The following is a 27,541-nucleotide window of genomic DNA, read 5'->3' on the forward strand; positions in this document are numbered from 1 at the left end:
GTTTCAGATTCTCAGCATTATTATCAACTATTTGTCCCCCTTGGTGGATTTGAAACAGATTCAGTATTTTCATGTTTATCATTTTCTCACAGTCAATGGATGGGTTTTTAAAAGATTTATTTTGTGTGTGTGGATATTTTACATGCGTGAAAAGCAGCCTGTAACCACCTGGATCTATGTTGTATGAAATCCTTGTGCCCCTCCCCCCAGGATCTTTCTGGGCACAGACGTCCTATGGGAAGTTCTTTGGGTGAGGGTTCCTCTTGAGAAACTCTCCTGGATGATCTGTCCTGTCAGCACTGTCCCTACCTGAGTTAGTCTTTTTTTTTTTTCATTTCACCTCCTTCTTTTTTTTTTTTTTTGGTGAGGAAGATCAGCCCTGAGCTAACATCCAATGCCAATCCTCCTCTTTTTGCTGAGGAAGACTGGCCCTGGGCTAACATCTGTGCCCATCTTCCTCTACTTTATATGGGACGCCACCACAGCATGGCTTGACAAGTGGTGCGTCAGTGCACGCCCGGGATCCAAACTGGCGAACCGGGGCCGCCGCAGCGGAGCGCCCGCACCCAACCGCTTGCGCCACCTGCCCGGACCCAAGACATGTACTTTTTGTCCTGTGTGGTGTCAGGAAGGGTGAAATCCCTTCCCCATCTGGAGGAGCTGAGACACCCTCTTTGGGGATTGGTTTGGGAGCCTGGAGACACCCCCTCTACCAGGTGGGATCGGAGTGAGAACAGTGCACTGTGTCAAGATCTGAGCCTATGATGAGGTCTGTGTGAAGGTTCCATGTGAGTGTGTGTGTGTCTGTCTCTCTGTGAGCCCTGATGTGCAAGAAGGATTGATGTGACAGGCCTTATGGTAGATGCTTTTGTGAACAAAGCAGAGCGAATAGCCCTGTTCACTTTAAAGCTGACATTTGAAGAGAGAAGAAAGAAGATACATAAATAAAATTGTATCATATGTCTTTGGTGATTGGCCCTTAAGAGTACAGAAAAGTGGGGAGGAGTGCAGAGGGCCTGGGCTCTGTGTGTCTATGGGAACATCTATGTGTCTCTGAGCCGTTAACTCTGAGGGTTTGTGAGTTTGTGTGTCTGTGTATGCATGTGTAGTTCTGTGTGCCATGATAAGGTCTGTGTGATTTTGTATGTCTGTCTGTGGAGCTATGTGTGTATGTCCATTGAAATCTGGAATGGTTATTTTTTTCCGTGTTCTTGCCTAATTGCCTGGTAGCACCTTTCTTACCACGTTGGGTAGAGCTGGTGAGAGCAGACGTCTCTGTCTTCTCTCTGATCTTAGAAAGCCTTTAGTCGTTCACCATCAAGAATGATGAAACCTGTGGGTTTTCATTGATGCTGTATTTCAGGTTGAGGTAGTTTACTGAGGTTTTTTATTATAGTTTATTGAGTGTTTTCTTTGTGAAGGGGTGTTGAACTTGGTCTGATGCTTGTTTGTATCTAATGAGATGATCCTGTAGTTGTTGAAGTTGATACTATTAATGGTTTCTTATGTTAATTCCTTTTCAGATGTAAAACCAGCATTTGTTTCCTGGGTTAAATCCTACGTGGTCATGGTGTTTACATCATTTTATATATTGCTGGATTCACTCTACTAGTATTTTATGGAGACTTTTTTCATCTATATTAAAAAGAGATATTTGTGTACTGTATGATAATGTAGTGTATAGTATAAAATTATCTAATGCTGCCTATAGTGTATATCTTTATGTGTAGATATAGAAAGAGAATTTAGAGTGCAGTGTGTATATGTGTACATATAAATATATATGTTATATGTAGTGTATTACCTGTATATAGTGTAGGTAGCATATAGTATTATGCATAATTAGTATGTATTATGTATAAGTAAAGTAAGTTATGTTTACTTAACACACGTATGATTAGTTTTGTAGTGTATAGTACAGTGTTATACTTTTACAGAGAGTATTACAGTCTTAGAAGTCAGTAGCATAGTGGGTATCATTACCATGTCTGTCCTCAGAATTATTCAGATAACCCATTCACATCCTCCCATGGGAACAGAGGGGCCCCTCACTGTCTTGATGCTCCAAAGCTGCCTCCGCACCCCGTTTGTTTTCTCTGCTTCTGAGTGCAACTGAGGTGTCAGTATGTGTTTCAGAAATTGTAGCTTTTTTATCAACCTGAGGGTTGAAGTGAGGCTCTGCAGTTTGATTTTCAGTACATGCAGAGACATGTGTGACGTTCTTATGTGTTTGAGTAATCCTGAGCAAGATTATCCCAGAGTGCTTCCTCCCAAAATGGTGACCTTGGATAAGTAGCTGACGTTGTTCTTGTTGCCAGGCAGCTAGACCATTTCCAATGAGCTAAAAGTGTAAAAATATGAAGATGATGTTGACCTATGGCCAGAGCATCCTCTAGCATGCATGCCTGGAGATTGACTAATCCTGAGAACCATTAGGTCCTGCCTTGGATCAGGGATGGCCTGGTAAGGGACCATCATATGATGGTCATATGTCCACCATTGATATGAAAATAGGTGCAGGATTTATTTTTACATGAACAAAAAGCAAAACATATTTCACAAAGTAAACCATGTGTCCTTTGCATATCAAAGGGAAGAAAAAAGATGTACTATCAATTGCTTCTTTGCATATAAATGCTGATAAGACTTTCAAGAAATGAATTACATTGTTATCTACATGAACATGGGGGATCTAGAAATCAATGCTAGAACTCATGCTAGGAGCAGCCTTCAGGCACACTTGTAAATATCAGGCTGATTTTTTGGAACATGATATCCACAATAAACATTTCATGAGAGACAAAAGAAAATGTATGAACCATATTTTATTTTTAATACTGTTGAATAACCAAAATCCAACTGAATATATTTGAAAGATCTAATTGGCTTTATTGGGCAATTCATCACTTGGGCAGCATCTCATCTAGCAAGTAGAGAGGAACTCCAAAGGGCGACAGAAAGGAAGGATTTTAAAGGTGGGACGAGGAAGTCATAAACAGACAAAAGGATTATTTTATGTAAAGTTACTGCACTTTAGGGACAGAAAGGTGGTATTGGTTAGATAACCTCTTCTTCCTTTGTGAGATGGAGAGGGCCCATGTGACAGGTTACCTCATTGATGCTGACCAGAAAAATCTCAGAATGACCAATTAAGACTATAAAAAATTAAGATTCTCAATTCTATTTTTTTATAAAATGACAAGTGGTAGTACAGCCTGTAGTGCTATTGTATATCAATCTGCAGAGGGATGGTGTATCAAATACACTGGGGTGGTGCAGCTCCACTGACCTGCTCCCCAGTGAAGCTGGTGAAAATTATTTTTATAGTTTTTTTGTGTGTGTGAGGAAGATCAGCCCTGAGCTAACATTGGTTGCCAATCCTTTTTTTTTTGGCTAAGGAAGATTGGCCCTGGGCTAACATCCGTGCCCATCTTCCTCTTCTTTATATGGGACGCCACCACAGCATGGCTTGATACACGGTGCGTTGGTGATGCCCGGGATCCGAACCTGCAAACCCAGGGCCCCCGCAGCAGAGCGCGCGCACTTAACCGCTTGCACCACCACGCCGGCCCTAAAATTATTATTATTATTATTTTTTGTGAGGAAGATCAGCCCTGAGCTAACATCTGCCAATCCTCCTCTTTTTGCTGAGGAAGACTGGCCCTGGGCTCACATCCGTGCCCATCTTCCTCCACTTTATATAGGACACCACCATAGCATGACCTGACAAGCAGTGCGTCGGTGTGTGCCCGGGATCCAAACCCCGGGCCACCACAGCAGAGCGCGCGCACTTAAGTGCTATGCCACTGGGCCAGCCCCTAAAATTATTTTTAAACAACCATTTGAAGCCTCTGGAAATTATCCTGAAGGCAAACAGCAATTGAGGAACACCTATTCAAGAAAATCAGTAGAAATTCTGTGAGAAAGGGGAGACTGTGTGGTATTTGAACCATGTCCACTCCCTCCCCACTCTCAGCTCAGCAACTGAACACTTCTCTCCAGAGTGCTGCACCCTGAACCAGAAGACACATTTCTTTCTCTTTAAGCTTCCAGAACAAGGGCTTGTTCCTAGGATGAGCAGGACTTCAACATTACCCATCCTGCCCTCAGCCACCTGTTGCTGAGTTTAAGTCCTTCATTGGTTCACATGGACAGTGGGGACACTCTTCTTGCACCCAGCCCCTTCTCCTGGTACAGAGGCTCTGCTGCGCTCATGCTTTGCTGAGAATACTGGGCACTGACCACTCTTTCCCCAGCTCATGAGGTGGCTGTAACAGGAGACAATCAAGAGGACCTCTGGCTGCTGTCTCTGCACTACACTGATCACTCAGCCCCTAAAATGGATTGTCATCCAATAAGAGACTTCCTAATGTCCCCACCACAGCTCCAGAGTCCTGGCACAGAGATTTTACCTGAACATGGGGAAAACCCAACCATAAAACACAAAGCCTTTAATTTCTTCCCAAAGTAATTAACTTGCCCAGCAAGATACCATAAAAAGTTCAAGTCAAAAGACACTCTCAAGAAAGTGGAGAAAGAGGTGAAAGACAATTAGTAGATTTGTGTATGTAATGAATATACAGCTTAGACTGTAGGGTGACTAGATTTCTGGGAAGAACCAGGGAATGAGAGTGATGCTATGACACTCCCAAAGGTCAGAACAAATGTCAAGCAGTGACTTCAGAAAGTATTTTGCAAAGGAGCCAGAATTGCACTGGAGTATTTGGTAGAGGAAGTTATGCCTTGCGGGATACTGGTGAAAACACTAGAGCAATCAGCCAGCATTAATCTAGTTTAACCATGGGGTGTGCCTGTGATAGAGGAAGAGAGCCCTACCAATACCACTGACTCATGACGGTAGACATGCCTGATACTAGGAGCTATATCGGAGCTTTCACTCGGTGTGTAGGACATAGAATTAACTAAAATTATCCACGTAGTCATTGAAGAAAAAATAAGCTAAAAACAATAAAAAGTCCCAGTAGGAAGGGGACCAATACACAGACTTGCAACAAAATATTATGTGAATTGTCTGGCTTGCATCGAAAATATGAGACATGCAATGATACATCAAAGTAGGAACTATACACTGAGGATAAAACAATTGCAAAAATTACCAAACTCATATAGGAAACCCCCGTGAAATTAACAAGGGATGTCTCAGCAGAGCAAAGGGAGGTTAGAAGGCCGAGGGGTAACATATTCTAAGTGCACAAAGAAAAAAACATGTCAACAAGGAGTCATATATTCACCAAAACAACCTTGTAAAATATAGAGATGAAATAAAGACTTTCCCAGATTAACAAAAACTGAGAAAATACGTTAATAGGCAACTGCCTTATGAGATTACTGAAGGAGTTCTTCAGGTTGAAAGCAAGTGACCCAGGATGGTAATTGATATCAACATAAAGAAACAAAAACACCAGAATAGGTAATTATGTAAATATGAAAGAATAAATACCTATTTTCTCATTTCTTCTCTTAGCTGATATCAAAGAATCCTGTAAAACACTACATATTTTATGTGTGGTTGTGCTTGTTCCATATAGGAATGTGATATTTGTGTAATGTTTCTTTTTTTAATCTTTTTTATTGTAGTAGCATTGGCTAATAACATTATATAAATTTTGGGAGGACATCATTATGTTTTGATTTCTTTATAGATTACATCATGTTCACCAACCAAAGACTGATTACAGTCCATCACCATACACATGTGCCTAATAACTCCCTTCACCCTCCTCCCTCCCCCCTTCCCCTCTGGTAACCAGCAATCCAATCTCTGTCTCTATGTGTTTGTTGTTGTTTTTACCTTCTATTTATGAGTGAGGTCATACAGTATTTGACTTTCTCCCTCTGACTTATTTTGCTTGGCATAATACTGTCAAGGTCCATCCATGTTATCACAAATGGCCAGATTTTATCCTTTTTTATGGCTGAATAGTATTCCATTGTGTACATATACTACATCTTCTTTATCTAGTCATCCCTTGATGGGCACCTAGATTGCTTCCAAATCTTGGCTATTGTGAATAGTGCCACAGTGAACATAGGGGTGCATATATCTTGATGCGTTTATGTTTTCATGTTCTTTGGGTAAATACCCAGCAGTGGAAGAGCTGGATCATATGATAGTTCTATTCTTAATGTTTTGAGGAGTCTCCATAGTGTTTTCCATAGTGGCTGCACCAGTTTGCACTGCCACCTGCAGTATATGAGAGATCTCTTTTCTCCACATCCTCTCCAACACTTCTTATTTCCTGTCTTATTAATTATAGCCATTCGGAGAGGCATGAGGTGATAGCTCATTGTGGGTTTGATTTGCATTTCCCTGATAATTAGTGATGTTGAACATCTTTTCATGTGCCTGTTGGCCATCTGTATATCTTCTTTGGAGAAATGTCTGTTCAGATCTTTTGCCCATTTTTTAATTGGGTTGTTAGTTGTTTTGTTGTTGAGATGTATGAGTTCTGTGTATAATTTGGAGATTAACCCCCTATCAGATATATGGTTTGCAAATATCTTCTCCCAGTTGTTAGGTTGTGTTTTCATTTTGTTGATGGTTTACTTTGCTGTGCAGAAGCTTTTTAGTTTGATATAGTCCCATTTGTTTTCTTTTTCTATTGTTTCCTTTGTCCAGTCAGACATGTTACTTGAAATTATGCTGCTAAGACCAGTGTTGAAGAGCATACTGCCTATATTTTCTTTTAGAAGTTTCACGGTTTCAGATCCTACATTCAAGTCTTTAATCCATTTTGAGTTAATTTTTCTGTATGGGTGAGATAATGGTCTACTTTCATTCTTTTGCATGTGATTGTCCAGTTTTACCAAAACCATTTATTGAAGAGACTTTCCTTTCTCCATTGTAAGTTCTTGGCTCCCTTGTCAAAATTAGCTGTCCATAGATGTGTGGGTTTATTTCTGGGCAAATCTGTTCCATTAATCTGTGTGTCTGTTTTTGTGCCAGTACCATGCTGTTTTGACTACTGTAGCTTTGTAGTATATTTTGGAATCCGTGAGTGTGACACCTCCAGCTTTGTCCTTTTTTCTCAGGATTGCTTTCACTATCCAGTGTCTTTTGTTGTTCCATATAACCTTTAGAATTCTTTATTCTGTTTCTGTGAAAAATGTCATTGGAACTTTGATAGGGATTGCAATGAATCTGTAGATTGCTTTAGAAAGTATGGACATTTTAACTGTTAATTCGTCAAATCCAAGAGCACAGAATAGCTTTCCAATTCTTTATGTCTTCTTCTATTTCTTTCAACAATTTTTTATAGTTTCAGTGTACAGGTCTTTCACCTCTTTGGTTAAGTTTATTCCTAGGTATTCTGTTATTTTTGTTGCAACTGTAAATGGGATTGTATTCTTAATTTCTCTTTCTGCTACTTTGTGGTTGGTGTATAGAAACACAACTGATTTTTGTACATTGATTTACTGTATTCATTAATTATTTCTAAAAGTTTTTTGGTGGGTTCTTTAGGGTTTTCTATATATTAAATCACGTCATCTGCAAATAGTGACAGTTTCACTTCTTCCTTTCTAATTTGGATCCCTTTTATTTCTTTTTCTTGCCTGATTGCTCTGGCTAGGACTTCCAGTACTATGTTAAGTAAGAGTGGCAAGAGTGGGCATCCTTGTCTGGTTCCTGTTATTAGAGGGATAGCTTTCAGTTTTTCTCCATTGCGTATGATATTAGCTGTGGGTTTGTCATACATGGCCTTTATTATGTTGAGATGTTTTCCTTCTATACCCATTTTATTCAGAGTTTTTATCATAAATGGATTCTGTATCTTTTCAAATGCTTTCTCTGCATCTGTTGAGATGATCGTGTGGTTTTTATTCTTCATTTTGTTAATGTGGTGTATCACGTTGATTGATTTGTGGATGTTGAATTATCCCTGCATCCTTGGAATAAATCCCACTACATGATAGTGTTTGATCTTTTAAATGTATTGTTGTATTCAATTTGCTAGTATTTTGTTGAGGATTTTTTCATCAATGTTTATCAGTGTTGTTGGCCTGTAATTTTTTTGTTTTCTGTTGTCCTTGTCTGGTTTTGATATCAGGGTAATGTTGGCCTCATAGAATGAGTTAGGAAGCTTCCCTTCCTGTTCAGTTTTTTTGGAAGAGTTTGAGAATGATAGGTGTTAAATCTTCTTGTATGTTTGGTAGAACTCAGCATAGAAGCCTTCTGGTCCTGGAGTTTTATTTTTGGGGAGGTCTTTGGTTCCTGTTTCGATCTCCTTACTGATGATTGGTCTATGCAAATTCTCTATTTCCTCTTGATTCAGTTTTGGGAGGTTGTATGATTCTAAGAATTCATCTACTTGTTCTAGATTATCCAATTTGTTGGCATATAGCTTTTCATAGTATTCTCTTATAATCTTTTGTATTTCTGAGGTGTCCATTGTAAGGTCTCCTCTTTCATTTCTGATTTTATTTATTTGAGCTTTCTCTGTTTTTTCTTGGTGAGTCTCGCTAAAGGTTTGTCAATTTTATTTATCTTTCCAAAAAATTAGCTCTTAGTTCCATTGATTTTTTTTTCTCTTTTTTTTTTTTTTAGTCTCTATTGTTTATTTCTGCGCTGATTTTTATTACTTCCTTCCTTCTTCTTTTTTTTTTTTTTTTTTTTGTGAGGAGGATCAGCCCTGAGCTAACATCCAATGCCAATCCTCCTCTTTTTTGCTGAGGAAGACTGGCCCTGGGCTAACATCCATGCCCATCTCCTTCTACTTTATATGGGATGCCGCCACAGCATGGCCTAACAAGCGGTGAGTCGGTGCGCACCCGGGATCCGAACCGGCGAACCCCGGGCTGCCGCAGCGGAACGGCTGCACTTAACTGCTTGCGCCACCGGGCTGGCCCCTTCCTTCCTTCTTCTGATTTTGGTCTTTGTTCTTCTTTTTTCTTATTCGTTTAGGTGCACTGTTAGATTTTTTATTTGAGATTTTTCCTGTTTGTTGAGGTAAGCCTGTATTGCTATAAACTTCTCTTTTAGAGCCTCTTTTGCTGTACCCCATAAGTTTTGGCATGTCTTATTTTCATTTTTCTTTGTCTCCATATATGTTTTGATTTCCCCTTTGATTTCTTCATTGACCCACTCATTGTTCACTAGCATTTTGATTAATCTCCACATATTTGTGTCTTTTCCAATTTTCCTCCTGTTGTTGATTTCTAGTTTCATACTGTTGTGGTCAGAAAAGATACTTTGTATTATTTCAGTCTTCTTAAATTTATTGAGAGTGTTTTGTGGCCGAATATGTGATCTGTCCTGGAGAATGTTCCATGTGCATTTGAAAAGCATGTGTATTCTGTGGTTTTTGGATGGAATGTTCTGTATATATCTACTAAGTCCATCTGGTCTAATGTGTCATTTAAGGCCAGTGTTTCCTTATTGATCTTCTGTTTGGATGACCTATCCATTGGTGTAAATGGAGTGCTAAAGTCCCCTACTGTTACTGCGTTGCTGTCTATTTCTCCTTTTATGTCTGTTAATAATTGCTTTATATATTTAGATGTTCCTTTGTTGACTGCATAGATATTTATAAGTGTTATATCCTCTTGTTGGATTGTTCCCTTGATCATTATGTAGTGCCCTTCTTTGTCCCTTGTTGCAGTTTTTGTTTTAAAGTGTATTTTGTCTGAAATAAGTATTGCTACCCTAGCTTTGTTTTCATTGCCATTTGCATGGAATATCTTTTTCCATCCCTTCACTTTCAGTTTATGAGTGTTTTTAGGTCTGAAGTGTATCTCTTGTATGCAGCATATATGTGGGTCCTGTTTTTTAATTCAGTCTGCCACCTTATTTCTTTTGATTGGAGCATTTGTGCCATTAACATGTAAAGTAGCTGTTGATAAATACATACTTATTTCCATTTTGTTACTTTTTTCCGGGTGTTTTAGTAGTTCTTCTCTTTTCAGTTCTCCTTCACTTGCTCTCTTCCCTTGTGGTTTGAGGGCTTTCTTTAGTATTATGTTTGGGTTCCTTTCTCCTAGTTTTTTGTGTATTTATTATAGGTTTCTGGTTTGTGATTACCATGAGGTTCACACATAATATAGCAATTTGTATTAAGTTATTGGTATCTTAAATTTGGTCTCTTGCTAAAAGCTCTACTCTTTTACTCCTCTGCTCCCACTTTTTATGTTTTTGATATCATATTAAACGTTTTTTTTGTGCATATGTGTCCATTACCCTCTTATCATGCAAATAGGTGATTTTATTTTATTTTATTTATTTATTTTTTTGTGAGGAAGATCAGCCCTGAGCTAACATCCATGCTAATCCTCCTCTTTTTGCTGAGGAAGACCAGCTCTGAGCTAACATCTATTGCCAATCCTCCTCCTTTTTTTCTTTTCCCCCAAAGCCTCAGTAGATAGTTGTATATCATAGTAGCACGTCCTTCTAGTTGCTGTATGTAGGACGCGGCCTCAGCGTGGCCGGAGAAGCAGTGCATCGGTGCGTGCCCGGGATCTCAACCTGGGACGCCAGTAGCGGAGCGTGCGCACTTAACTGCTAAGCCACGGGGCCGGCCCCATGGAAATAGGTAATTTTAATACTTTTGTCTTTTGACCTTCATTTTAGCTTCATAGGTTGTTGATCTGCTACCTTGCTGTTGGGTGCAGCCAGTCCCTAGGGCATGATGCCAGCCTTGGCTGAGCTTGATTAAATTGGTGCTCTAGTAGGTGGGGCAGACCCCTGCACTAACAGGCCGGGGGAAGAACTCCAATGGCATCAGCTTCTATGTCAGCATGCCTGTTTTAGGTCACAGTAATGGCTGCCACCAATGTCTGAGTCCCTGGAGAGGTCTTACCTCTCACCAAGATGCACCCAGAGACTATCAGGTGAGTCTCTTTTCACCAAAGGACTGTGCACCTTTCTGGTGATTTTAGGTTGCTTTCCTAAATGGGTGAATTTGTGCATGGGCCCCTTTTTTCCTTTATGTCCCATCGCTTTTCTGGACATATTCCCTGTTGTAGTCAGTATCCAGCAAAGCCGGGTATCGCAACACTTGTCTTGGTTGTGCTGCGTCCAAAAGCTGCTTATTGTGGTAATGCTTCCCCGCTCAGATCTCCCACTCCTCCAGGGAAGGCTTCATACCTTAAGGTTGCTCCTTGGGCCAGCCCCGTGGCTTAGCGGTTAAGTGCGTGCACTCCGCTGCTGGCGGCCCGGGGTTTGATCTCGGGCGTGCACTGACGCACCGCTTCTCCGGCCATGCTGAGGCCGTGTCCCACATACAGCAACTAGAAGGATGTGCAGCTATGACATACAACTGTCTACTGGGGCTTTGGGGGAAAAAAAATCAATAAAATTATAAAAAAAAACAAAACAAAAGTTTGCTCCTAGCCAGCTGTGAAGCATTGCAGAGAGAAGGTGGGCTTTTTTCTTTCCAGAAAGGAATTTCTGCCTCTTCCGCCTCAGTCAGCACTGTCCCTTATTGTGGGTTTTTTAAATCCAGTTTTCATTTCTCACTTAGGGATAATTGTTGAAAAAGTAGTTGTAAACTCATTGTCTTCATGGGAAGAGGTGATTTCAGAGTCTGTCTACAAGGGCATCTTGAGACCATCTCTGTAATTAGTTTCTAATTAAAAGCCCAAAGATGGTGAGGGAGAACAAAGGTGTGTTGGGCTAAGGAAGTGACTATAGATGGTAAATAAATAATTGGAACAGTATAGTTTTGGTTACATTATTAATAGATATAATCTATATAAAAATACCACAAAAGTGGCAAAAGGAAATAGAGCTATATATGAATAAAGATCCCATCTATCACTAGAATTAAGCTAATATACACCTGAAGCTCCTTCTTATAAATTAAGAAGTCTGTGTTCAATAGCAGAGCAACCTTTAAAAAGGTAACTTAAAAAATATAGTGAAGTCATTTAAAAATTAAATGCTACATTGGAAGATAATCAATTAATGCATTGGAAAGCCATAAAGAAGGAAAGGAGAATTTAATAGAACATGAGAATTGTATAAAACAAAAAGTAAAATGTCAAAAGTCAAAAGTGTAATTGCAACTATGTGAGTAATACTAAATGTGAATGGATTATATTATCCAAACAGAAGGAGGAGACTGTCACCTTAGATTAGAAAACAAACCATGATCTAAATATTTGCCCTGTACAGGTAGCACACTGTAAATTCAAAGATACAAACAGTTTGAAAGTAAAAGTATGGGAAAATGTACATCTGGGAATAGTCCCCACAAGAAAACTGGAGAGATGATACAAATAACTAGCAAAATAGACTCTCAAACAAAAAATATTACTAGAACTAATGAGGAACTATATATCATACTTGACGTAATGTTATATACTTGAAGGGTCAAACTATGTGGCCTAAATCTAAAACAGTACAAAGAAATTAATTTATAGCTATTAATGCTATGCTAACAAAGGGAGATCTCAAATCAGTAACCTATCCTTTTACTGTAACAGAGTTGAAAAGATGAGATACTAAACCCAAAGCAAGGAAAAAGAGAAATAATAAAAATTAGAGCAGAAATTAATGAAATGAGAGATTGAAAAGCCACAGAGAAAAATCAATGAAACCAAAAGTGGGTCCTATGGAGAAATTAACAAAATTGACAAATCTTTAGCTAGACTGATGTACAGAAAAAGAGAGAAGGTTCAAAATCATAGCATTAGAAAGAAAAAGGAGTATTACTACTGTCCTTATAGAAATACAAAGGATTATAAAAGATTTCAATGAATAATTGTATGGCAAAAAATTAGATAACTGGGATGAAATGGACAAATTCCTTGAAAGAAACAAACTACTAACCTAAGTCAAGAATAAGTGGAAAATCTGAATAGAACTATCAGAAGTGAAGGAGTTGAATTAGTAAACAAACATCCACCCACGATGAAAGGCAAGGCAAATGGTTTCAATGCAGAATTCTTGCAACAGTCAAAGATTATTTAATACCAATTCTTCACATACTCTTTCAAAAATTAGACTGGAGAGAACTCTTTGCCCTCGTTTCGTGAAGCCAGTACAACAAATACCAGCAAACACAATCTGGTAATATATAAAAGAGTCATACACCATGACCAAGTGGGATTTATTCCAGGAATGAAAGGTTGGGTTAACATCTTAAACTCCATTTATGTAGTAAAGATATCAATAGAGTAAAAAGCAAAAATGGCAGGTCATTTCAGTAGACTCAGGGAAAATAATTGACAAAGTCCTGTACCCTTTCATGAATACAAGGAAATTTCCTAACATCACAAGGACCATCTAAGGAAAACTCACAGCTAAGATATTAAATTGTAAAAGAAAGGATGGTTCCCCCTGAAGATACGGAACCAAAGAAGGATGTCTGCTCTTGTCACCTCTATTCTAGAATGTACTGGAGATTTTAGCCAGAACCATTGTACAAGAAAGGGAAATAAAATGCATAAATATTGGTTAGAAAGATGTAAAACTAATCTTTACTTCCAGCTGAGATAGCTTGTTTTTAGAAAACTCTAGGGAATCCACTAAAAAAATTAGTAGAACTGCAAATTAAGGTCAGGAAAATGATAGGATACAAGATCAAAATGTAAAAATCAATTGTATTTCCATACACTTGGAATGAACAGTCTGGTAATGAAATTAAGAAATATACTGACAATAGAATCAAAAGGAATAAAACACTTAGGAATGAATGGAATGTTTGTTACACTTAGGCATGTGAACCTCAAGATGGGAGATGGATGTGTTCAAGTTCTCAGTTGCATTTTCCTATTTTAGATCAGTTTTTGTGTGTTCATGTCCCTAGAGAACTTAGACATTTAAAAGGCTATACTGTTGCTAAGGAAAAGGAATTCCTATTATAATGTCTGTGAGGAAAAAGCAGTTGAATTTCTATTTTAATTGATAGGAGGAAACTGGTCAATCCTGATTAAATATTTGGAATTCCTATTTATTTCAGGGCTTAATTGCAAACCCCTAATATATTATAATATGCTACTTCATCCTGAAAATATCCCCAGTGTGAAATACAGTGGAGGGAGAAACTATCATGCCCCATGTCTTTTTAGTTAAAAGGGATTTGTTTACACTTTATGTTTATTAGTATTTAAAGGATTATACCTTGGAACGGTTTCATATGTAGAAAAGTTAAAATTAAATTAATTTTAAAAAGCAGAAGTTAATTAAAACTCATGATCAACCGTAGGAAGATGTGTGTATGTAAATTTCTTTCCCTATATTAAATAAATAATGCATGGGAAAGTGAAAAAAAAATTCCTAAGAGGAAACTAACTTAAGGAGACTCCCTGCCTGAATATCCTGCCCCACTCCTCTCATCTGACTCCAGCCTCCCTCAAATGACCGGTTTTGATCACGGCTTCATCATCCTGTTAGTGTTTCTTTGTATAAAAACAAACCAGTGAAAATGCTTATTTTTCTCAGCTGTGTTTGCTTTTGTAATGAGTGGCCAGCATCCACATTTTTGACGTTTGGCGACTGAAAACTTAAGCCTCACTCCTCACTTTCCCCTAGGCCCTCTTATCTGGACAGGCTGATGAGAAAGCCTGGAGGCTCCTGCACTGTGAGCTGCCGCTTGCTGGGCAGCTCCTCCTGTGAGCTGTGTGTGCATTGTTGACCCACCTGTGTGCATTGTTGACCCACCACGCCTGGTTCTGTTATGTACAGAGGACTCTGAATTGGCAGTTTCAGTTCCCTTGGGAGCAGGAGTCTGGGGATGGGGCCCTCCTTAATGAGGTCCTGTGTTATGTCTTTGTAGACACTATCTGTGTATTTAGAGTGAAGGTGAGACGAGGCTAGGGTCACCTTGACGTTAGGGGGAGTCTGGGGATTCAGGGATGATTATTCCTGTGAATGAGCTGAGCTCATCAGATCGTTACTGGTTAAGGGGCAATTACTTGAGAGAGAAAGAAGAGACAGCAACATACGGCCAGTAGGTAGCAAGTTTACAGAGGAATCACCAGGACCCCTAAGTAACACTGCTGCTGCTGCTGCTGCCACCTTTGTGTCTATTGCAATAAAGAATCTGACCCTCTGGGTTTTAGTGACAACACCCACAGTCTGAGTTTGGCACAGCAAAGGGAGTGGTTCAAACCCAACTTGAACCCGGGTTCCTTAAACTCTATAAAGCAATCACTTGTCATGGAGGAGGCCTCTAACCCTGATGGGCCTCTTGAGGAGGAGGGCCTTAAGTTGTCCATAGGCTTCTGATGTGAGAAGCTGCCCTAGTCCCCACACTATATGCCATTATAGCTGCTGTTGTCACCGGGTGCTGAGAGCTCTTGAAAATAGAGACTCTCATAAACACTGAGCATGTGACCCTCTACCGAGTTGCCTGTTATGTTTTTTGGCCCTGGAAACAGCATCCTATCAACTCAGCATGGCTGCTGACACCTACTTATGATATGATGGAGGCTCGCCTTGACCCTGCAGCTTATGCTATCTGTGGGAGGGGCATGGCTTTTTCTTCCTCAATCCCTTGAAAGATGATGGGATGGTGGAGGAGGTCACCCCTTTCCCAGACACCTTGGTTCCCTGCATAGTTCCTTGGGGTTAACTGAATGCACAGCACTGGGGAGTGCATGGACTCTAAGGACAACAATACACATTCATAAGTGATGGAGCTCAGTTGCTGCTCCTCATCCCTTAATTGAACGTCCCTGATGAAGAACAAAATCCAAGTGTCTTCAGAAGTATCAAACATCAGGCAGTCATTTTACTACTGGCCACAAAATTGGTCTCATCTGCATATGTTCACAAACTCTTGGATAAATGCCTAAGAGATGCCCCTTGGTGGTAAACCAACTCTGGGAATCTCTTGACTCCGAGATACCCAAAATAGAAATCAATGTAACACCTGTCTGTACATTACTAGGTCTACAATACAAGGACTCACCAGGACATTCTACATCACCCTTGGAGTTCTGACACTACTGAGTAACCATGGCACCTCTCAGAGTATACAGTGCCCTGCTCTCCAACAAGGCATTCAGTGGAAGTTTCACCTCCGTTATGGGTCTCAGGCTCATAGAGCACCATGCTGGCTTATTGATTTAAGTTGAAATCAGTTGAATGAAAGATGTCTTGTTTCAGTATCAGGGGTGAATTGTAATGAGTTTGTATTCATCTTTTTCCTGAAAGAATTCTTGTTTTTTAGAGCAGTTTTTGGTTTACGGAAAAATTGATCAGAATTTACAGAGATCCCACATTGCCCTTTTCTCTGCATCGACGCAATTTGCACTCTTTTACACGTTTTGAATTACTGTGGTACGTCTTTTTACAATTTCCAACCCATATTGATGCATCACAGTGCACAGTGTACATTAGCATTGACTCTTTGTGTTATGCAGTGTACCGGCTTTGACAAATGTGTAACGACGTGTGTCCATCGTTTCTGTGTCATAGAGTGTAGTTTCACTTCCCTAAAAATCCTCTGTGCTCCACCTACTGATTCATCCCTCCCGCCAGTCCCCAAATCCTTCACAACCAAAGATCTTTCTACTCGCTCATACTTTTGTATCCTCCAGAATGGCATATACTTGGAATCATACACTACATAGCCTTGTCACATTGGCTGGTTTTCCTTAGCCGTATCATTTTAAGGTTCCTCTGTGTGTTTTCATGGCATGAAACCTGATTTCCTTTTATCACTGAACAGTATGTCATCATATGGATACACCACTGCTTGTTTTCATGTATTCAACTCTTGAAGGATATCTTGCTTAAAACTCTATCTCTTGCCAATTATGAAAACTCCCTCTACATATTCATATGTAGGTTTTGTGTGAACATAAGGTTTCAGTTCACTTGGAAAAATACCAAGGAGACTTATTGCTGGATCTTACTCTAGGTATTGACAGTGTATTTTGTTCTGAAAGAAAGTTCCTATCTTCCATTGCATGTGTATCAAATTCGATTTTCACCAGCAATGAATGAGGATTACCTGTAGCTTCCCATCTTCACCAGTATTTGGTGTTCTGAGTGTTTTGAGTTTTACCCATTTAATAAGTGTTTAATGATCCCTCATTGTTGTTTTATTTGCAATTTTCTAATGATATTTTATGTGGAACATGTTCTCATGTTGCTTATTTCACATCTATATATCTGCATCACTGAGCTGTCTGTTCAAATCTTTTGCCCATTTTCTAATTGGGTTGTTTGTCTTCTGACTGTTGAGTTTTAAGAGTTCTTTGGATATTTCAGACACCAGTCATTTATCCGATAAGTATTTTATAAAGATTTTATCTTACTCTATGAATTATTTTTTTCTAATTCTCTTGACACTGTCTTTCTCAGAGCAGGTGTTTTTCATTTTAATGAAGTAAAATTTTTGTCTTTTTCTTTCGTGGTCCTTGGTTTTTGGTTTTGTATCTAAACATTCCTCTCCAAACCCACAGTCATCTGGATTTTCTCCAATGATATCTTCTAGGAGTTTATTCCTTTGGCATTTTTCATTTAGATCTGAGATGTGTTTTGGCTCAATTTTTGTAAAAAAGTGTTAAGGCCCCAAATGTCTACATTTGTTTTGTGTGTGTTTGTTTTGTGTGTGTTTGCATGTGGACATCCATTGTTCCACCAATGTTTTTGAAAAGACTGTCTTTTTTATTTGAATTGCCTTTCCTTTTTTTTTTTGTGAGGAGGACTAGCCCTGAGCTAACATCTGATGCCAGTCCTCCCATTTTTCCTTGAGGAAGATCAGCCCTGAGCTAACATCCATGGCCATCTTCCTCTACTTTATATGGGATGCCACCACAGCATGGCTTAACAAGCAGTGCGTCGGTGCACGCCTGGGATCCGAACCTGCGAACCCTGGGCCACCGCAGCAGAGCACATGCACTTAACCGCTTTCGCCACCAGGCGGGCCCTGCCTTTCCTTTTTTGTCAACGATCAGTTGACTATATTTGTGTGGCTCTATATGGAAAGCAGTTGAATCACTTTAGTCTTCAACTTTGCTATATACTCTCTTATTAATTCCAGGAGTGTCTTTTTTTTTTTTCATTTTTTCTGTGAAGAAGCCTGGCTCTGAGCTAACATCCATTGCCAATTCTGCTCCTTGTGCTGAGGAAGATTAGCCCCGAGCTAACATCTGTGCCTATCTTCGTCTATTTTGTATATGAGGTGCTGCCACAGCATGGCTGGATAAGCAGTGCCTAGGTCCATGCCTGGGATCTGAACCCGTGAACCCTGTGCGGCCACAGGGGAGTGCGTGAACTTAACCACTATGTCACCAGGCCGGCCCCCTGGGGTTATTTCTATTGTTGTGAATTTTTTCAGACGTTTCACAGAGAAAATCATGCCATATGGAACAAATGCTATAAATTTAGCTACAGTATTCATAAAGATGTTCTTTCTTAAGATGCAGAAGTTACCCTTGAATACTAGCTTATCATAAATGGATATTGGATCTTTTTTTTTTATATATATAATTTTATTTATTTATTTATTTTTTCCCCCAAAGCCCCAGTAGATAGTTGTATGTCATAGCTGCACATCCTTCTAGTTCCTGTATGTGGGACGCGGCCTCAGCATGGTCGGAGAAGCGATGCGTCGGTGCACTCCCGGGGTCCAAACCCGGGCCGCCAGCAGTGGACTGCGTGCACTTAACCGCTAAGCCATGCGGCCGGCCCGGATATTGGATCTTATCAAATCCTTTTGTCATTTTCATTTCCCCTCCTTTCCTTTCTGATATTAGTAATTTCTGTCTTTCCTCTTTTCGTTGTTGTCTTCCTTGTCAAAGAACCAGCTTTTTTGTTTTAATTTTCTCCATTGATTTACACAATGACGTTCTTTTCGTTTCTAATTTTTATTAGCTCTTTTCTTGTGTTTGCTTTGAGTTTAATTTACTCTTTTTATTTTACCCTAAGATAGGTGTTTACATTATTGATTAGAGACCTTGGTTTTTCTAGTGTTTGTTCCATCACATAAATTTCGCTAAGGCACTGCTTTTGCTGCATTCAAGAACTTTGGTATGTTGTGTTTTAATTTCATTTAGTTCAAAATAATATTTTTATGTCTCTTGAGACTTTTTCTTTGGTCCTATGTATTATTTAGAAGTATGTTGTTGAATCTCCACATAATTGGGAGTTTTCCGACTATGTTTCTGTTATTGACTTCTAGATGAATGCCTAGGTGGTGTGAGAGAACATTTTGTATGACTCCTGTTTTATCAGATTTGTTAAGGTGTGCTCTATATCCCACAATCTGGTTTGTCTTGGTGAATGTTCCATGATCTTGAGAAAAATTGAGGTTCTGCTGTTGTTGTATTCTATAGATTTCAGTGAAATGTAGTTATATGTTCCACAGATTACAAGAAAATCCAGAATGTATATTGTGTTGTTGAAGTATTCCATAGATTATAATGAAATCCAGTTGTTTCACGGTGCTATTCAGTTCACCTCTGTCCTTCCTCATCTCCTGCCTACTGGAGTGTATAATTTGTGATAAGGGGATGTTAAATCCTACAGCTATAGTACTGGATTCGTCTGTTTCTCCTTGCATTCTATCAGTTTGTACCTCATGTATTTACCCCTCTGTTGTTATGCAGGTACACAGGAAGTATTGCTGCTACTTCTTGGAGAATATACTGCTTTATCAGTATCTAATGCCCCTCTCTATCTCTGAAGTTTCCTTGGTTTGAAATCTGCATTTTCTATAATTTATATACCTGTGGCACCTTTCTTTTGACTAGTTTTGGCATGGTCTATTTTTGTCTATCCCTTTACCCTTCATCTATCTGAGTTTTAGATTTAAAGTTGGTGTCTTGTAGACCGCATATAATTTTGTTTTTTGAAATCTGATACTGCTGTGTCTTTCAATGTATCAAGACTGTTGATGATTAAAGTGGTTATTGGTACAGTTCGATTAATATTTACTGAACCTTTTGCTGTTCTCTATTTTTATCCTTGTTTTTTTCTTTTTTCTTCCACCTTTTTTCTGCCTTCTCTGGCTGAAAATGAGCATTTACTCTGATTCTGTTTTTCATTCTCTTGTAGTATATCAGTTACGCATTTTTTATTTTTATTTTATTCTTTCTTTCTTTCTTTCTTTATTTATTTATTTATTGTGAGAAAGATTAGCCCTGAGCTAACATCTGTGCTAATCCTCCTCTTTTTGCTGAGGAAGACGGACTCCAAGCTAACATCTATTGCCAATCCTCCTCCTTTTTTTCCCCCCAAAGCCCCAGTACATAGTTGTATGTCATAGTTGCATATCCTTCTAGTTGCTGTATATGGGACCTGGCCTCAGCATGGCTGGAGAAGCGGTGTGTCGGTGCACACCCGGGATCCGAACCGGGGCCGCCAGTAGTGGAGTGCGCGCACTTAACCGCTAAGCCACGGGGCCGGCCTAGGTTACGCATTTTTTTAAAAATCATTTTTTAGTGGTTGCCCTTGAGTTTTCAGCATATGTTTACAACTAACGCGCCTCCTCTGCCAAATAGCACCCTCCTCTTCACTGTTGTGCAAGTACTTCTTAACACACTATTCCCAATTTCCCCCTCCCTGTCCCATGTCACATTGCTGTCATTTATTTCACTTGTGCACAAGCTTCTCATTACCAAATACATTCTGGCTAATACTATTTTAAACAAAGTGTCATCTATATTAGTTATAAATATATCAAAGTTATTTTTCTAATCTTTTACCTTTTTCTTTTTTATTTAAATGTTTATTTATTCATTTATTTATTTTTTGCTGAGGAATACTGGCCCTGGGCTAACATCCATGCCCATCTTCCTCCACTTTATATGGGACGCCGCCACAGCATGGCCTGATAAGCGGTGCATCGGTGTGCTCCCGGGATCCGAACCCGGGCCACCAGAGGCAGAGCAGGCGCACTTAACTGCTACGCCATGGGGCCGGCCCTCTACCTTTCTCATTTACATACTTTCTCATAAATTTTTGAACATTTCTTTCAAAGTAGGTGTACTCATGACAAATTTCCTTACTTTTTGTCTCAGACAGTCCTTATTTTGCCTTTATTTTTGAAGGAGAATTTTGCTTGACAGAGCATTCTAGGCTAGTGGATTTTTGTTTTCCTAACTTCGAATATTTCACTCTGTTCTTTTCTTGCTTGCATGGTTTTTAAAAGGAGTCCAATTTAATTCAAATCTTTGTTTCTTTATAGCTAAGCTGTGTTTCTTCTCTGGCATTTCTCAATATATTCTCTGTCTTTGATTTTTCTCTAGTTTGAATAGGATATCCTTGGGTGTGTGCTTTTGTAGTTTGTCATGTTTAGGCTTCTCTGAGCTTCCTGGATGATCAGTTTACCAGCTATCATTAATTGTAGGATATTTGGGTGACTGTTACTTCACTTGTTTCTTCTGTTTCCCTCTGTCTTTCTTTTCCTTCAGGTATTCCTGTTATGTACTTTTAACCTTCTGTTATAGAGTGTTGTCTTAGACTTCATGGATATTGTGTTCTGTCTTTTTTGTTCTTTTTATGTTTGCATTAGCCTCTGGTGAAATAGGTTATTTGTTTACTACAAGTCTTGTTAAGAACAAAATATCTGGGGCATATTTCAAAAAGCTATCTTGTTTTCACTTTCCCATTTTGGGAGACCCCGCTTTGCCCTATGACCTCAAGCCTCTCGTGATCTGAGAAGAATTGTTCAAGTTCATTCATTTTCTTCTTATGAGATCAAGAATGACAGTTTCTAAGTTTCTTCAGTGTGGGATCAGAAGTTGGCAGGGCATCATCTAGAGTGCCTGGGTGGGAAACACTTGCTGTTTAGTTGGAAAATGGAAGTTTTATGTTGTTTTGGAGGAAAGCACTTTTAAATCCTTCATTTGTTTTATAATCATGAGCAAATTTACCATCAAACCTGCGTGGACTTAGTGAACTCTGTAGTTCTTAACCTGCTTTCTAGGGCAGCAAAGCTCCGGGTACACGGTTAGCATTTGACTGGAAAGAGCTTTTCGGGCATATTGTTATCTCACTGTGCATTCTAAAAGTTTCTGGGAAGTATCCTTGAGGCACATGAGTATAGGTATTTTATGGGTCTAAGTTGTCATGCCTTCTTCCTTGTGTCTGAATTGTAAGTTCCAGGTAACTTTCTAGCCTCATCAGATCATACAGAGAGAGAAAAGAAGAACTGAATCGATGATGAATGTACCACAAGAACATTTATATTCAGGCAGCTATCTCTGATTACTCGTAGTGGCCTGGATTACTTTAGGACAATGTGGCCAGCTAGGCTTTGTTAAAAGTTTAATTTCTACAGGCCTCCGGGACCGTCTCTTTGGTGATAGGACTAGACAACAATGCTTCCAGTTCTTCACTGTGTTTTTATTCATGGAAACCTCATGCAGATTTGACTCTCTGACTCATGGAGTCCTGTAACTGGTGGGTAATAAGGAAGAAAATGAAAGAATTTTTCTCACAAGGAATCATGTTTCATAGAATGATATTTGTTTTATTTATATAGCATTTTTGTCATTTCCCGACATGCTCTGGACCCTGCCATTACAGAGAAATACAATGTGATGTGATCACAGTAAAAATGTGTAAATAATTTCTGTGTTGATAATGCAGATAAATTGAGAAGGAAGTGTCTACAGAAAAGCAGTGAAGTTTTGATGATGATAACATAAAATATGTGTTTAGAAATGACAGAATCACACGTAACATTTCTACAAATGGAGTACAGATCCCCAGTGTCATCAGTCTTATGCATCCTACTCTACACATATTTGTGATGTTTTAGCACTCAGTAGCCATTGAGGATGTGGCTGTGAACTTCACCCCAGAAGAGTGGGCTTTACTGGATCCTTCACAGAGGAAACTCTACAGAGATGTGATGTGGGAAACCTTCAGGAACCTGGCCTCTATAGGTGAGACTGAGGACATTCCCACCCTTCATCAAGTAGAGAACAAGTGTTTCTTGCCCATCAGCATTGTTCCAGGATGTAGAATGTAGAAATAGGAGATGTTGATAAATAAACTAGAAATGATCATAGATCATGACTGTCTTAGAATCCATAATTTTTCTATAATTTCTAATACGTTGAAATCAACATTCTGGGTCTGCATTTCAGGAAAATCATGGGAAGATAATGATGTTGAAGTTAAATACGCAAGCCAGGGAAGAAAATTAAGGTGAGTCACACTCAGAATAGAAAGCAGTGTGCCCCATTAGAATAATGATATGTTAAGAAATTTTAAAAAGAAGCGAACAAAACAACCCTTGCTTCAAATTCAGGTATTCTTAGAAAATTTTCACCAAATAGACTTTTTGAAATGTGATGTTGATGTTCAGTTTTTGCAAAAAGGTTCACTTAGAAAGTATGAATAAACCCTATATGTGAATATCACTGTTTGGAAAAGAGCAAGCATGAAGTCTTCTTGCAGAGCATTCAGTACATTCAATTTCCAGGAATTCAGACAAGACAGAAAAGCTAAACTTTTCCTATACATCATAATAAATTATAACAAATGTAAAACATTAATAAAGAAATCATTTATAACGTTCTTCCCATTTTTTACAGAAATCGTATGCTACAGAGACTCTTTAAAAGTGAAGATAGTCGTCTATGTCAAGAAAACATCAGCCTAAATCCAAATGGCAGTCTGAACAAGAAAACTACAGGTGCTAAACCATGTGTATGCAGTGCATGTGGAACGGTCTTCATGCATCTTTCATCCCTTAAAAGGCACATTAGATGTCACACTGAATACAAACTATATGACTACCAAAAAGATGGAGAGAAGCATTATAAATGTAAGGAATGTGGAAAAGCCTTCCCTTTTCACAAGTCTCTTGAAATACATGAAAGAATTCATACTGGATACAAACTCTATGAATGTAAAAATTGTAGTAAAGCATTCACTTCTTCCAGTTCCCTTCAGAGACATGAAAGAAATCACACTGGAGAGAAACCCTATGAATGTAAAGAATGCGGGAAAGCCTTCAATTGTAGCAGTTCTCTTCGAAAACATGAAATAACTCACACTGGAGAGAAACCTCATGAATGTAAAAAATGCAGTAAAGCATTCACTTCTTCCAGTTCTCTTCGAAGACATGAAAGAATTCACACTGGAGAGAAACCCTATGAATGTAAAAACTGCAGTAAAGCATTCACTTCTTCCAGTTATCTTCGAGAACATGAAAGAATTCATACTGGAGAGAAACGCTATAAATGTAAAAAATGCAGTAAAGCATTCATGTTTTCCAGTTCTCTTAAAGTACATGAAATAACTCACACTGGAGAGAAACCCTATGAATGTAAAAAATGCAGTAAAGCATTCATTTATTCCAGTTCTCTTAAAATACATGAAATAACTCACACTGGAGAGAAACCCTATGAATGTAAAAAATGCAGTAAAGCATTCAGTTCTTCCAGTTTTCTTCAACAACATGAAAGAATTCATACTGGAGAGAAACCCTATGAATGTAAAAAATGCAGTAAAGCATTCACTTTTTCCACTTGTCTTCAAAGACATGCAAGAACTCATACTGGAGAGAAACCATATGAATGTAAAGAATGTGGGAAATCCTTCAGTTGTAGTAGTTCTCTTCGAAAACATGAAATAAGTCACACAGGAGAGAAACATGAATGTAAAAAATGCAGTAAAGCATTCACTTTTTCCACTTGTCTTCAAAGACATGAAAGAACTCATACTGGAGAGAAACCCTATGAGTGTAAAGAATGCAGGAAAGCCTTCAGTTGTAGTAGTTCTCTTCGAAAACATGAAATAACTCACACAGGAGAGAAACATGAATGTAAAAAATGCAGTAAAACATTCACTTCTTCTAGTTCTCTTCGAGTACATGGAAGAATTCACACTGGAGAGAAACCCTATGAATGTAAAAATTGCAGTAAAGCATTCAGTTCTTCCAGTTATCTTCGAGAACATGAAAGAATTCATACTGGAGAGAAACGCTATAAATGTAAGAAATGCAGTAAAGCATTCATGTTTTCCGGTTCTCTTAAAGTACATGAAATAACTCACACTGGAGAGAAACCCTATGAATGTAAAAAATGCAGTAAAGCTTTCATTTATTCCAGTTCTCTTAAAATACATGAAATAACTCACACTGGAGAGAAACCCTATGAATGTAAAAAATGCAGTAAAGCATTCAGTTCTTCCAGTTTTCTTCAACAACATGAAAGAATTCATACTGGAGAGAAACCCTATGAATGTAAAAAATGCAGTAAGGCATTCACTTTTTCCACTTCTTTGCAAAGACATGCAAGAACTCATACTGGAGAGAAACCCTATGAATGTAAAAAATGCAGTAAAGCATTCACTTCTTCCACTTCTCTTCGAAGACATGAAAGAACTCACACTGGAGAGAAACCCTATGAATGTAAGGAATGTGGCAAAGCCTTTACAAATCCCTCAAGCCTTCGCTCACACATGATCTTTCACACTGGTGATGGACCTTATAAATGTGAGGAATGTGGGAAAGCATTCATTTTCCCCCGTTTTCTTCGAATACATGAAAGAACTCATGCTAGAGACAAAGCTTATGAACGTAAAAAAACGCAGTAATGCATTCATTTCTCCCAGTATACTGCAGAAACATGAAAGAAATCATACTAGAAAGAAACCCCTTGAATGTAAAATATGTGGTAAAGCCTTCAGGTTTTCAAGTAAGGTTCAAGTACATGAAAGAATTGATGCTGGAGAGAAACCCTATGAATGTAAAAATTGCAGTTAAGCATTCACTTCTGGTATTTTTGAAAACATGAAAGAATTGATACTGGAGAGAAACCCTCCGAAGGTAAGGAATATATGAAAGCCTTTATGATTCCTTCAAGCCTTTGATCTCACCTGCTCTTTCACCCTGGAGATGGACGTTACTAGCACAAGCAATGTGAGAAAGTGTTCATTTCTCCCAGTGCATTTTGTATATGTGAAAGGAGTCATAGAACAGACAAACCCTATGAATGTAAGGAATGTGGGAAAGCGTTTATAAATCCCTCAAGCCTTCAATCCCAGATGGTCTTCCTCACTGGAAATGGATCGTATAAATGTAAGGAATGTGAGAAAGCCTTCACTTCTCCCAGTTTTCTTCAGACACATGAAAGAACTCATACTGGAGAGAAAGCTTATGAATTTAAGGAATGTGCACAAACATTCACTTATCACATATCACTTCAAAGAAATGAAAGAAGTCACACTGGAGAAACACTATGAATATCACTAAAATGAGAAAGCCTTTATTTTTCATGAAAACCTTTGAGGATGTGCAAGAATGCACACTAGAAGAAATACCATGTAAAGATAAAGAATGTGGAAAGCCCTTTTGTCATCCAGTTCTTTCTGAAGGCATGAAGGACTCAATAACCTCTTGAATGTAAGTAGCATGGAAAAGACTTCAATTGGCCCACCCCCTTCTATGTGATACTTTTACCAAAAAGAAATATAAATGTAAGTGATATGAGAAAGCTTATTGGAAATTAATTTCTGTATAATATTCTAGAAAACTTTCAACATGAAATTCAGAGATGTTATAAAAGTTGTAAACATATTGTGTTTACCAAGTTACTTCTCAAAGTGCAGCATGAGATTGTGGATTTCTATTACTTTCAGAAAAGACTATTGAGGTGAGATAATTTTGCAAGTCATCCTTTATCAATAGTACATACGATTAATAGATACTGTTTTTTCTTTAAATCAGTTAATAATGTTTTCTCTTTTTTTATAATGTCTGAATTGTTCTGTGTTAAGGGGCTATTAAAAATGACACTGTGTTTGTTGGGATTTCCTTACTGTCCTTGTATTGCAGATCCTGGATATGCCGAATCCTTTGTATGTATTGTACCTTTCTTAGAGAATTCTCTTTTTGGGGGGTGGTGCATATAGGAGCCTGTTTCCATTTTTGCGCTGTTAAACAATTGGACTAAATTTTTATGTATGGCCAGTTTATCAAAGACTTTACTTACCTGTGAATTCTTATTTTCTGATTTGGGCCTTTGCTGTTTTTCCCTCATTCTGACTTGTATTTGGTGAATAGACATTGAACTCAGTAGAGGCCTGTGATAGGGCACCACCATCTAGAGCTGGACACATCACCCCTGTATTGTGTTATGTTGTTATGAGAGGTTCGGGGATTCGATCGGAGACGTAAAAGACACTTTCCACTCCAAACAAATGGACTGAGGGTATATTTTATTATATAGAGGATAGTAAAGGCGACAGTCTGCAAACAGATCAAATAGGTCAAATATTAAGAGGGAGAAAACATCAGCCCGACTGGAAAGGGAAAACACCCACATCGGCTGAAGAGAAATGACACAAATCAACCAGAAAGAGAAACACCAGGTTGACCGAAAAGAGAACACATCAAATCAATTACTTCACATCAAATCAGTCACTCACAACATCCACGCCCCACTGCTGGGAGAGCCCTGTCAATCGACGCGGCTGGGCAAGGATCACACGTCCTGGGCAAGGTGTCCCTTCCATAGGTGGAACTCTCATCAGGTCTCAGTTTCCAGCAGTTTTTATACCATCAGTAATTTTCAGAGCAAGCAATTACAGAGTTTGCAGAGCAAGCATTTAGTGTTCCCATGCACAAAATGCTTATCAGTGGCGTACATGCACTGAGCCCCCTGGCTG

General features: G+C 38.8%; 1 protein-coding gene across 1 annotated transcript; it reads left to right on the plus strand.

The window, feature by feature from the left end:
* The first annotated feature begins 21,985 nt into the window (after positions 1–21,985).
* Positions 21,986–26,139, plus strand: LOC131403283 (zinc finger protein 709-like). The gene is made up of 4 exons (XM_058537529.1): positions 21,986–22,021; positions 22,680–22,806; positions 23,011–23,071; positions 23,461–26,139. The coding sequence occupies exons 1-4, from the start codon at positions 21,986–21,988 to the stop codon at positions 25,466–25,468; spliced, it is 2,232 nt and encodes a 743-aa protein (XP_058393512.1). The 3' UTR covers positions 25,469–26,139.
* Positions 26,140–27,541: the final 1,402 nt, after the last annotated feature.

Source organism: Diceros bicornis, unplaced genomic scaffold (assembly GCF_020826845.1).
Source record: "Diceros bicornis minor isolate mBicDic1 unplaced genomic scaffold, mDicBic1.mat.cur scaffold_643_ctg1, whole genome shotgun sequence".
NCBI classification, from domain to species: Eukaryota; Metazoa; Chordata; class Mammalia; order Perissodactyla; family Rhinocerotidae; genus Diceros; species Diceros bicornis.

Bases quoted from the DNA above. Each gene is read 5' to 3' on its own strand.
- LOC131403283 (XM_058537529.1), top strand. From the start codon at position 21,986: ATGCCTTCTTCCTTGTGTCTGAATTGTAAGTTCCAG. The intron at 22,807-23,010 runs GTGAGACTGAGG...TCTGCATTTCAG, and splicing joins CAGGAACCTGGCCTCTATAG to GAAAATCATGGGAAGATAAT. The intron at 23,072-23,460 runs GTGAGTCACACT...CATTTTTTACAG, and splicing joins AGCCAGGGAAGAAAATTAAG to AAATCGTATGCTACAGAGAC.